A 12,244-nucleotide genomic window follows, 5' to 3' on the forward strand; every position below is an offset into this window, starting at 1 on the left:
TTCTTAATGCAATAAACATTTTTGGTCGGAGTCCCCCTTTAATATCCTTTTCAATTTCCCTTCTTTTTAGATAATTGAAAGAAACATTCAAACTATTTTTTTCCGAAAATTTAGAGGATCTCAAAAACCATGATGAAGCTTGGGATATGCAGCAACTCTTTAACTCCTTTTATCAGAATGTCCAGTATAGATTCAGATACGGAAGTGTTTTTCTCGTACACATCTCTACTTGAATATTAAGTTCAGTGGTGTTGCATTTAAATGATTTATTCGAATTAATTATTCTTAAACGATTGGTTGAGTACCGCAGTCCGTTTTGTGTCTGAACTGGCAGGAAGTCCTCCTTTGAACGAGTCGTCTTCATTGTGGGTACGATAGGAGTTGAGTTATCAATGGAACTCGACGAAAAAGGAATCGCTGTTTTTGCTGATTTCTTGCACCAGTTGCTCGTGAAGTTCTTCGAATGTTCCTTCAAAAATGCCTCGATTCGTTTTGGCCAGTATCCACCATCCAAATAGAAGTTTTCGAGAAGTTCTTGTACATCCGTCTAGCATAGGATCGTTGAACAAATAATAGTAATCACCGGGAGCTGCACACCAGAACTGACACATCTTGTAGCCAATGGATGCAGCATACACGAAGTACGACAAGACAATGCTTTCAGTGATATAACGGTTCGAGTCCAGATATCCAAGAACTGTCCATTTCGACTTTGGTGTAGTTTCCTTGCCTGCTCCAAACTCATGAACAGTGTAAGCGAGGAACAGTGCTTCATCTTTCGCCTTATCTTGACCTTCTTCTGATTCATCAGGCTTCAGAAACACGAGAATCATCTTATAGTGAAACTTGTATTCCGGAACAGCGATGTCGTTCTCTTTGCAGAAATCGGTCAATCTCTCGCCAATGGTCCCATTCCTTTCCATCATTTGCTGCCACACCTTTTTCCTTTTTCTTGCGATCCATTTTCTCAAGTTTGTCCTTTTCCAATCGCTCCCTTCGGTCCAGCTTCCTCCTAGCAACTGTTCTTGCGACACATCTACAATTAAGTTTTTTTTTTGAAATGAAAGCCGGAGAAGCTTAAAAAATTGAATTCAAATTTTGCTGATGCCTTTTTAAATTTGAGAATTTGAGGGTTTAGTTTTTTCGAACTTCTGGAGTCCTGACGTTTTGATATTTAGATTTCTCGAATTTGCTTGATAAAATCAGACACTGGAAAATGCGGGAATCCAGAAATTCAAAAAATCTAGATTTGGAGATTCAGAAATCCAGAACTTTAGAAGTTTGAAAATCTTTAAAAAAATTAAAATAGGCAATAAAGTTATAAATTTTTAGAGTTTTCGAATTATTGAATTTTTTCAAAATTCAAATCTTTGAACTTGGAATTTCTCGATTTCTGAATTTCAGAAACTTTTTTTGAGGAACACATAAATTCGAAGATTCGGAAATTTAAAAACTCAGAAATTCAGAAATTTAGTTAGAGGGGCCAAGAAAAATTCTATTTTATTGAATTTTTGGCCAAAATTTGGGGATTTTTGAGTCAACAGTTTTCAAAAAAAAACTTACATTTTCAGAAAAATAAAAAAGAAAGAAATTCTGGATTGATACACACTCAACCTCAGAATAACTAGAAATATACATAGAATATCAGAAAAATAATTTTGAAGCAGAAAAAATCAGACATCCGCTTAGAATAAGAATAATGAATAATTGTGAGCTAGTCGAGGTCTTTTATACCATGAAAAGAGACGCAGAGAATAAATAAAAGGACAATGTTATTGGCGGCGACAGGGTGTCGGTACCCGACAAAGGGATCGAACGGTGGAGAAGAAGAGACGCAGAGAAAATGTTATTTTTACCTTTTTGTCGGGACACCTTTTTGATGCCGACATTTTCCGACAGAAATTCAAAAACGGTTCAAGCATATTTTCTCACATTTTATATAATATTTGCACACATTCACCAGCGCCCTCCAAATCGTTGTGTGTTTTATATTATTTTTGCCCTTAGTCTTCTTCTCCTTTAGTATGGGTTTATTCAGGTGGCCGGAAAAAAACCTAACCCCTTAGATTTCTATTTCAGAATTTCAGAGTTTCATAATCCCATCACATCCACCAGACCAATACATTTTGTATCAATTTTTTACAGGATAACTATTTTTATGAACCACATACTCTCAATTTGTAATTAATTTATTCAGAAGTCAAAAATGATCGAAGGAAGACGCAATGATAAAAGATTGAAGTGAAAGTATCAAAGTACTTGACCAGGTCCTCCATTGTGTGTCGGGAATACACTTTGCACCTTTTCTACTCTTGGAATCTGAAAATTGACTTTTTTCAAGCAAGAACTTGACATAAGCAATCCGTTACCTCTCCACACACTTGATGCAATATGGCTGCAGAGTATTGGTTGGTTTTCCGGTCCTGGGATCCTTCGACGTGTAGGTGGAGATGAGAGGAATGTAGTTGAGAAGATTGTCGGTGCACGAGCGACATCTCTCCGTTTCATAGATTCCTTTGTTGAGCTCGCTTGGCTCGAAGACCTTGATATTCTTCTTCGCGAAGAAATCATGCTCTCTTTGAATTTTCGAGAGGCTTCTGGAATTTTTAAACTTGATTTTTTCATTAAAGGTGGGGGGACAGGAGATTTTACGGGGGATTTTCGGGGCCAGAGTATGCATTCTACCGTCACGGTGTACAACGCTTAATGTCACTCTGCGTACAGCTGTCGTCCTCGCCTTTATGTATGCAATCCGAAGGCCGCTTTCTCTTTGCCCGTGTAGCTCAGTCGGTAGCGGCGCCGCACCCTCAATCCTCGCCCTCACAAGTTCAACTCCTCGAGGGGCGTATGTAAACGGAATTTCGAGAAAATAATTTTTTTCATGTCCCCCCACCTTTAAAAAAGAATTAATTACCTCATAGTCATTCTCTTAACCAGTTCCTTCATTCGTTGGTCCATTTCGAAACCTTCAATGATTATGTTCCAGCAGATTGTTTCCAGTCGCATACTTGACGACGTTTGGTTTGCCAAGTAGTTGTCGTTGACGACCGCTGCTGTTGCCAGTTGAACGAAGGTGTTCTACGAAGTGTTTACCGTGAAATCATTGGACTGGACCCAATGGTAGGTACTGTTCCCAACATTAGCCAAGTCTCCGGGCTTTTGCCAGAACTTCTATAGTGGGATTCCTTCCTCAATGATATCCTCCTCCGATGGCCAGTAGTCGTTTGATGGTAGTAGTAAGAAGTCGAAAGTTGTCGATATCGAGAGCTTGGTATGTGTCCGGGTCTACAGTTGTTTTCTAATAACATGGACCTATTGCTCTCTGAAAACCAAAAAAAGGCATAAAAAATAAATGTTCAGAAAAGTATGAGAAACTGGTTTTTGAACTATGTTTTCAGGACCTATAACTTTTAGACCTAAATTTTTGGGGTTTTAGATCACACTTTGAGATGTTTTGAGTCAGAATTTCTCAGAATTAAAAAAAAAAACGAAAACTTACATTTTCAGAAAAATAAAAAAAAAGAAATCCTGGATCGATACACACTCATTCTCAGAATAACTAGAAATATACATAGAATATCAGAAAAAATCATTTAGAAGCAGAAAAAATCAGACATCCGCTTAGAATAAGACTAATGAATATTGTGAGCTATCGAGGTCTTTTATACCATCAGAAGAGACGCAGAGAATACATAAAAGGGTAATTTTATTGGCGGTGACAGGTGGTCGGCTCCCGACAAAGGAATCGAATGGGGGAGAAGAAGAGACGTAGAGAAAAGGAGATGGTGTCCCGACAAAAAGGTGATAACCTTTTTGTCGGGACACCTTTTTGGCGGGATGCCGACTTTTGCCGACGGAAACTAGAAGATTCAAAAAAAGATGGAATTTTGAAGCAAATGAAGCTATTATAAATAGCTCGATGATGAAATGATAACGCTGAATCGGGGATTTTCGAATGTTACAAAGAAGATTTATTCTGAACAAACCGGGCTCATATGCAAGTGAGAAGCTTGGAAATTGAGCAAAATAATTTTAAAACACACCTGAAATTCTCAAAGAATGTCTAGAACCCGAGCCAAATCAAAACTTGTACTCTTCTCTATAAACTTATTTTAATTGATTCGGAGCGGAATAGCGGAGTGTCATTGCTTGGGAGAGGAAACCTTTAGATCGAGTTGAAGGGTTTCCCGGCAACTATTCCATAATCAACCAGTCGATCTAATATTGTTGCAAGGTAGGGAAAAACTTCGAAACCATGATTCGATTTCAATTCTTTCACTTTGTCAGCAACTGTTTCATCCTAGTTTTGTTCTCAACATTTTCTATCCGCCACAAAAAATGTAATACCAAAACATTTTAAATAGTTATATTTTTTGTACAGTGGGTGCATTAAATTATGTATTAGCATAACCATCGAACGAAGTGCACGAGTAATTTTAACCAAAAAACCTTCTAAATTCACTTATCACTTGAAACATTAAAATATTGTTTTTTAGAAAAAAACTTCTCATAGATTTTTTTTTTAATTTTCTAAACTTTTGGGATCTCTATAATCATCAGTACTAAATTAAAAAAGGAAAACTTCTTTTGAAGAATGTCAGCTACTTTTATTGTCTAAATTTGTCATCTCCCGACTTTTGGTTCTTTTGTCCTTTATGCCCACTTCAACTTTGCATCCCTTGGCTAGACACTACTTTGAAAAAATGAAACTTGCTCATTTTCTTTGCTGCTCAATTATGTTAATAGAATCTGTTGTAAGAATGAGGTCTTTCTATTCTAAAAATATCAACCAAGTTTCCAGAACGCCGCGTTGATAATGGCTGAAGTTTATGGAAAGCCTACAACCACCAAAGAGGTGTATTCTTCAAAAGTAAAAAGTTGGAATGAGTGTATTGCAGAATGCTATCATGTACAAAGCTGTGTAGTAAGTGTTCATAATTCACAAAATTGAACTAATCTGAAAATAGCTACCGTATTTGCTCTGATAGAAGCCCAACTAAACCATCAGCTTTGAGCTCAGTTATCTCCATTCTTGTAAAAGATATCAAACATTTGTCATCTAATAAACTGTTTATCATAATATCACCAACATTTTACCAGTTTTCAACTTTTTGATACCTCTTACAGGAATCTTAATAAATTTAGTCAAAGTTTATTGTGTGATTTTGATTCTAGGCCGCCTGGAAAAATGGATCAACATGCTACACATTTGACTATTGGCTGATGGAAACTATAACTCAAACTAAGCAAATAAACGGATCAATAGTGGCATTCAAAATAGAAAACAAGAGTAAAGAGTGCCCCAGTGGCAGTAATCCACCAACTTTTGGGAACAAGAATGCAACGGTGAGAGTTTAGAATAATATTTTGAAAAGTCTATGTTGTAGGGCTCTCTCTACATCGATTATGATTCCAAAATACCCCCAATGTGGGTTCACTTCAACATTTATTATACGGAAGGAACTTGGAAACTGAACTACGAAGGTTTGAACTTCTCGAATTTTCCTAAATTTTAACTTATCCGAAATTTTAGAGGACAGGTTTTGCGGTGAATACCAGTATGATGGCTTTGTTTCTCATGCAGACTCAACAGTTTCGTGTTCTTTTGTGAGGAAACACTTTTTATAAAAAGTCCTAATTATTGTTATTTTTTAGGTTTGGTACAATGAATACACTACTGGGTACACCTATGACGAAGTAAAAGAAACTTGTGACAAGTATGCATATGACATGGCTGGATTTAAGTATAAAGAGGACGTCGCGATGTTTGTGGGTGAGTAATTTGTTATTATGAACGATAATGTCTGTTAAACATTCCTAAATTAGAATCAGCGAAGAAGTATCTGGGGAAAATAAAAGACACAAAAGCTTATGTGAGAGTCGATGGAATAAGGACAGCGGCATGTCAAAAGACTCCAAAAACAGCATATTGTATGTCTGAAAAGGTATGACTTCGGCCTCTATCTCTTCTATTCTTTCCCGCTTATTTTATTCCCTCAAAACAACCAATCAATTTCAGGGATTCACATTTACCGGACCAACTCCTGATTTTTCACTTTACAAATGGGTAACAAATTCGAGTGCTCAACATGTCAAAGGAGAAGATTGTATTGTAATGATTATAGACGGAAATGCTGCAGTCAAGATGGACGTTAGAGCCTGTACTGATACTGTGATGCATGCCCGAATTTTTATTTGTTCTCTGCTGAGAAAGAAATGAAGATGTTATAGTTATTGATGCATAGCGTGGAATGAAAACTTCCACAGTTTCAGGAGCTTAATTGAAGTTTTTGCGAGATTTCAAGTTTAATGTTTTTGCCAGGAACTATCACCTTCTTCGAAAAATATTTTTCTTTTCTCTTTTTTCTCTTTTCCCTACCAACGACCTCGTAAAAGTCCATCAAAATGGGAATTCTAAATTCATTCATCTAGAACTCTACATTTTGCCTGTCAACAGAATATCACTCTTCTCCCAAAAAATATGCAGCTGTTAGCATTCTTTTTAATTTTTGTTATTCTGGTATTTTTGAAAGATTCTGAGTTTTCTGAATACGCTGATCTTCAGACGTCCTGTAGTCATGTAATGGTTGAAGTTTGGGGATCACCGAAATCACTAAACAATGCGAAAAGCTTTGGAAAAGCTCCATGGAATAATTGTATGCTGGTGTGCCATGCTTATGATAATTGCATCGTTAGTTTTTGGAAGCGTGATTCTTGAATGTAGAATAAAAGGTGTAGATACACAAAACGGCATATAATATTTATGAGAAGGATTAAAAATGGGTACAGTAACCCGTACAAAAGCCAAGAATAAATCGATAGTAGCTTTTAAAGCGAATACTGAAGACGGGAGTCAACAATGTTTCGATGAAGCGTCAGCTAACATGAGCGTAAGTTTTAAAACTATTAGATGGTTTGAAAAACCATTTTCAGGGATCCATACTTTTTTTCAATGAAACTTCTAAGAAACAGCATTAGATTTATTATGATATTTTAATAACTGGAAACGGATGGAAAGTCAAATATCATTTCAGTGAAAAAATGCAAAAGTTTTTTTTGCAAAAATAAAATTTGACCGTTTCAGTGTTTTATCAATACCTTTAGTTCATTAAATGTTTACAATTAGCTCATGAACTATTTAAATTTTCAAGTTTAGGAACTTATAGTTAGATACCTACCGAGTTACAGGTGCTTTTAATTGATAATCTCAGTCAACGGATATTCAGCTGATTAAGCACCCTCGGCCACTGACTTATGCGTTTTGTCTAGGATCTGGACGTCTTGTCCGATCTTGTGAGATAAAAATTGTTTTTAGCTTCTCCCTATTGAAGATTCAGAGATAAAGGTTTTCGAAAAAATTTTATATTTACTCTCATTTTTTGAAACTATCTTTTTTAACGCAGAATGGTGGCACTTCGCTCTTTTCCTCTAACGACCTCGTAAAAATCCATCGAAACGGGTGTACCAAATTCATTCATCTAGAACTTTTCTGCGGAATTTTTGTCAGTCAAATGATCAAAAACTCATTCGTCTTCCAAAAATATGAAACTATTGGCATTAAGTTTAACCAGTCGGTTTAAACCCCTCCGGAGCTTGATCTCCTGAGCTCCTCCCACAGTACCCGTAACCTTATCTGTTTTTTAAAGATCGGCACTCAAAAAATTGGCAGTTTAGATACTCATAGTTTTAGAAATTCAGAAATTCAGTAATTTTTGGTTTTTGTTAGTTTTCGTTATTTTATCATTATAATCACTTTTTCTGAAGTTTTATCTTATCAAAAAAGAAAGGTTGTCAAAAGAAAGGTTATATGCATCTTATCAATACCATTATCTTATCAGGACCACACTGGTCGTATAGAAAACCCTAAATATTTTCTGTTTTTTTCTTTATTCGGACCACAACCATGTCCCCTAAACTCCACATTTTTCTTATTTTTCTCCTCTTACTCATCCCAAACTCTCAATCTTCTGGTTACCTAGAAATCCGCTTAAAATCGCCATTTCTTCTAAACGCTACCGTAACCATCACCGAGGATATTTATTTTCCAACGAACAAACGTGTCTACAATGTCCCTTTGGTCCCGGACCACACTCGAATTCTAACCAACATACCTGTCAAATTCCATCGTCCGGGTACTGTACTTATCAATAGTGGTCCCGTTGATAAATTCGGTTTACACTATGCAACGATTCGATCCGATCGATGGAACACAAAAACTATGAGAATCGCGCCGGATGAAATACAGTTGCCGTTTACTGGATTCCGAATTGATGTGCAATGTAATCGGTAAGGTCAAATTGATATAAAATGAACTAAAATCAACTTCGAGACTACATATCTCATTTCCCGTGAGAAATCGACAAAGTGTTTATCATAATCTCGGCAATATTTTATCAGTCCACCATTTTTTGACATCTTTTAAAGAAAAAGAGATAAATTGGCTCAAAGTTAAAATACTCAATTTTCAAAAATTTTCTTTTTTTACGGAGGCTAAAAATTATGAACATTTTTTTATCCCCCAAATTCCTTTTTTCCAGAAACTGGCACGGTCCATATTGCGACAAGTTCTGTAACGACGACCACGCGAGAATCATAAATCGTCGTTGTACGCAGAATGGTACCCTCGGCTGCCCCTTTATGCTTTCTGGTCCCAATTGTGATATTCCGCTTCTTCAAACCGAATGCACGCTTCCCTGTATGAATCACGGATACTGTGTATCGGAATTCCTGAATCCGCTGGACACAGTAGATCGATCAATTTGTGAATGTGGTGTGGGATTCGAAGGAGAGCAATGTGAAGAGAAAGAGTATGACTATGCGGATGCAATCGAAATTGAAATGCATGGAATCCCAAGGAAATACAATTTGTTGAAGGAGTTTCTCAATGGGAGTACGGTCGACAATGAGTTGAGACATCTTTATCATTAGAATCTCATTTTTTCTCTATATTTTTCCACCAACGACCACTTGTCTTCATATTATCCATGTTTTTTTTCCAAATAAATATTTGTTCCCTCACGTTTTCTGCTCTCCGCCCTTCATGCGGTGAAACCAAGGAACGTCTCCAAAAGACTTTAGAATCCAAATATCCGAGAATGAATTGCTAGTAGCTTTCAAAGCGAATGCTGAAAAGAACAACTATGTTTTGATGAAGAGCCCAGTAACATGAGTGTATGTTTTCAGACTATTAGATGACAAGATAATCATTTGCAGTGATCCACACTTTTTGAAAATTATACTTCTAATAATCAGGAATCGAGTTATTATAACATTTATACATCTTGAAACACATCGGAAGTCAAATACCGATTTCACTTGAAACATGTACAATTTTTCGCAAAAATAAATTTGAACCGTTTCAGTGTTTCGCCAATAGGTTTAGTTTCTTTTTTTACCACTTCTCAAAAAAGACACCCTTCGAAAACGTTCAGGAAAAAACTTGGACTTCTTTTCGGCACGCTCATCAAAAATCACAGAGCCCATTGACTGGCCATCTCATACCCACCCATCCGTAAAAGTCTAGAATATTTTGTTTAATAAAAGATGAAGAGCTCAATTTTGTTCTAACAGCAACTATGAAATTTCTCATTATTCTGCTACCAATTTTTAGAACTGCTGTAAGAGTCAAGTCTCAACTTTTTTCATATCTAAACTTCCAGATTCCAAATAAGCATGCTATGATTGAAGTTTGGGGTCAACCGAATTTCTTGAACGACGCACAAGCTATCAAAAATACTCAATGGAATGTATGCATGGCCAAATGTTACTCCTCTGAAAATTGCATTGTAAGTTGTTGCAAGTGTTTAAAATATCCTTCAAGTTTCTCAGTTAGCTCATAATCAAAACGAAACTTGCTACATGTTCAATGAAGTGACAATGGGTACAGTAACCCGTACAAAACTCAAGGATAAATCTGTTGTAGCATTTAAGGCGAATTCTACAAACGGGCAGTGTTCTACGGGGCCACCGAGCAATATGAGTGTAAGTTATGAGAGATGAACTTTTTTGAAAAAAAGTATATGCTTCAGGGAACTATATTTTTCCAAGGACCTTCTGATCTTATAACCATGTGGGTCAATTATGACATTTATACAAACGGATCGTCATGGCTAATTAATTATGATTGTGAGTGGAAGTTAAAAGCTGTCGTAATTTCACGTTTTTTTTGGCAAAAATATTCGAAAATCATTGGATAGTGAAACTTTTAGATAACTTCAGCTGCCCAGAAAATTTCGATCCCCTAGTTCGAAACAATAGGACAACACGCATGCATTTAATTAGTTCTTGTGTCAGGGTATGTTGTTTTCCACTGCTAATCTGTACCTTTCTTGCAATATTCCAGGAGTTGTATGCTTCGAATGGTACTGCACTTTCTTACAATTATTCTCGAAATCACTGCGAAAGTCAAGGTGCAACATTAAATGGTGTCGCCTATTACAGTGATTGGTGGTATATGTTTAGTAAATTGAACAATAGTGAAAACTTCTACGCAAGGATTGATGGAATACGTACAAAATCCTGTCAGTCAACTCCAAAAACTAAGGAATGCATGTCGGAGGGTCATGTCCATATATATATATATATATATATATATCCAATAATAGTTGCTCAACAAATATTAAGGCCAAAAGAAGCAGATGTTTCACTTCGCAAAGACCACAAAGTGCAAAATACAAGAAATACAAATATACACAAAAATTAAAAATGGTAATTAGACTGATATGGCATTTGATAATTGGAATAGTAACCGGAATATCAATTGTAGTTCATCAAATAAGCATAAGTCATTTCTGAAGTGTAGCAAGAGTTGTTCATCATTGATGTATACTGATAAGAATTGTTTTCTTGTGACGTCATCGGATTTGACGAATAGGGATATAGTACTGAATTGACTGGCTTCGAAGAGTTCAAAAGATTATCGGCTTCATGGCAGGTTTCTAGGAGGTGTCCGTTTGATTCTCCAGAAATGTCCGTTTGATTCTCCTTGTTTTCTGTCGAGTAGTTGTTCCTAATTGCTGGATAATGATACTGCTCGATATTGTGATTTTATGGCATCATTGGATACTGAGAACAGACTTGTGGCACTGCGTTTACTGGACTTGAAGAGTTTAAAATTTTGTCGACTTCAAGGACACGACTAATAGGATCTTGTCTAAAATTTGAATTGTCTTCCAAAATTGGTTCTTGAGTCTTCTCCTTTTTCTTCTGTTCCATGCCTTTTCCACCATATCTGACTGTTGCATACTTGTTGTGCTGGGCTTTCCATTTTCCAATACTTTGATCTTGATAAATGGTCACCGGAATAAATTGCGCCATTTCGAGTACCACATGAGCAACAGTTTCCTTGGAGGCCAGATTGGTTATGGTGATCACTGGGACGTACTTTTGCATTGTCTGAACATACACGACGTTCTCTAAGTTCTGATCTCGGCTTCTTGATGAGATCTTGATACTTTCGAAATGCAAATCCAAATCCTTTCCATATCTAATGCGACCAATCGATTCAGGAATGTGGAATTCTTTGGAGCTTCTTTTCTTCGATTCCTCCCAATGTTGAGTCTTCTTGTCGAATCCATATCTCTTCGAGTCCAATTTTTCCATGGTCAGGGAGACATCATATTCTGTTTCAGCTTCCAATCCGGCATCTTCAAATTTCAATGTTGGCGTTAGTGAAGTTGGATCCTTCGAAATCATCTCCATATGAGGATAACGTTGAATCTACATAGATGTGCTCGTTTTTGAGGAAAATGGTGGTGACAGTGTTCACAGACATTGTAGCAGTAATAAAAAAACAGAAAAAGTTAAGATTAAGTATCAAGTATCGATATCAGAGGAGAGNGTATGATTCCGAGAGTAGATAAGAGGGTAAATGATTTTCAATTTCGGGGATCATACGAAGAAAATGGGCGTGGCCTAAAAGTGAAGAGGGAGGGACAGAGGGGTTCCCAGTACCCGATGCGTTACTTCCCAGGGACCCGATGAGATAACTACAGTTAGATCCAGTAGGACTTATCTTTTGTGTGTGATCATAACCTCTGTTTGATGCGCAGGTGCAAAACGACAAGGTAAAGAGATAGGATAGATAGAAGAGTCGGGATTCTCAAAAAATGGTACGACATTGCCTAATTATAATTGTGCAGACAATACACGTGGGATACTGTACAAAAACAGTTGTGAGGATAAAACCTGAATCAGCTGGGAATATTGGTTAGTGGATCACTTTTTAAAACTTTTCTCAGGAACC

General features: G+C 36.7%; 5 protein-coding genes across 5 annotated transcripts; 3 read left to right on the forward strand and 2 right to left on the reverse strand.

Moving 5' to 3' along the window:
• Positions 1-389: 389 nt before the first annotated feature.
• CBG20008 lies at positions 390-3,308 on the reverse strand (the record flags this gene model as incomplete). The annotated part of the gene is made up of 4 exons (XM_002633887.1): positions 390-1,036; positions 2,370-2,611; positions 2,915-3,007; positions 3,094-3,308. 4 exons carry the CDS (start codon positions 3,306-3,308, stop codon positions 390-392), a joined length of 1,197 nt encoding a protein of 398 aa, XP_002633933.1.
• A 1,508-nt stretch (positions 3,309-4,816) lies between these two features.
• Positions 4,817-6,718, forward strand: CBG26418 (the record flags this gene model as incomplete). Its single annotated transcript, XM_045235294.1, has 8 exons — positions 4,817-4,924; positions 5,176-5,346; positions 5,388-5,484; positions 5,534-5,607; positions 5,656-5,773; positions 5,827-5,945; positions 6,020-6,151; positions 6,488-6,718. 8 exons carry the CDS (start codon positions 4,817-4,819, stop codon positions 6,716-6,718), a joined length of 1,050 nt encoding a protein of 349 aa, XP_045100289.1.
• Positions 6,719-7,903: 1,185 nt separating this feature from the next.
• On the forward strand, positions 7,904-8,928 carry Cbr-dsl-1 (the record flags this gene model as incomplete). Its single annotated transcript, XM_002633886.1, has 2 exons — positions 7,904-8,286; positions 8,538-8,928. The coding sequence occupies 2 exons, from the start codon at positions 7,904-7,906 to the stop codon at positions 8,926-8,928; spliced, it is 774 nt and encodes a 257-aa protein (XP_002633932.1).
• A 647-nt stretch (positions 8,929-9,575) lies between these two features.
• CBG20005 lies at positions 9,576-10,421 on the forward strand (the record flags this gene model as incomplete). The annotated part of the gene is made up of 5 exons (XM_045235295.1): positions 9,576-9,617; positions 9,660-9,785; positions 9,829-9,981; positions 10,029-10,069; positions 10,343-10,421. 5 exons carry the CDS (start codon positions 9,576-9,578, stop codon positions 10,419-10,421), a joined length of 441 nt encoding a protein of 146 aa, XP_045096933.1.
• A 625-nt stretch (positions 10,422-11,046) lies between these two features.
• Positions 11,047-11,700, reverse strand: CBG20004 (the record flags this gene model as incomplete). Its single annotated transcript, XM_002633884.2, has 1 exon — positions 11,047-11,700. The coding sequence occupies one exon, from the start codon at positions 11,698-11,700 to the stop codon at positions 11,047-11,049; it is 654 nt and encodes a 217-aa protein (XP_002633930.2).
• Positions 11,701-12,244: the final 544 nt, after the last annotated feature.

The sequence above is a fragment of the Caenorhabditis briggsae genome, assembly GCF_000004555.2.
Source record: "Caenorhabditis briggsae complete genome, chrIV, whole genome shotgun sequence".
NCBI lineage: Eukaryota > Metazoa > Nematoda > Chromadorea > Rhabditida > Rhabditidae > Caenorhabditis > Caenorhabditis briggsae.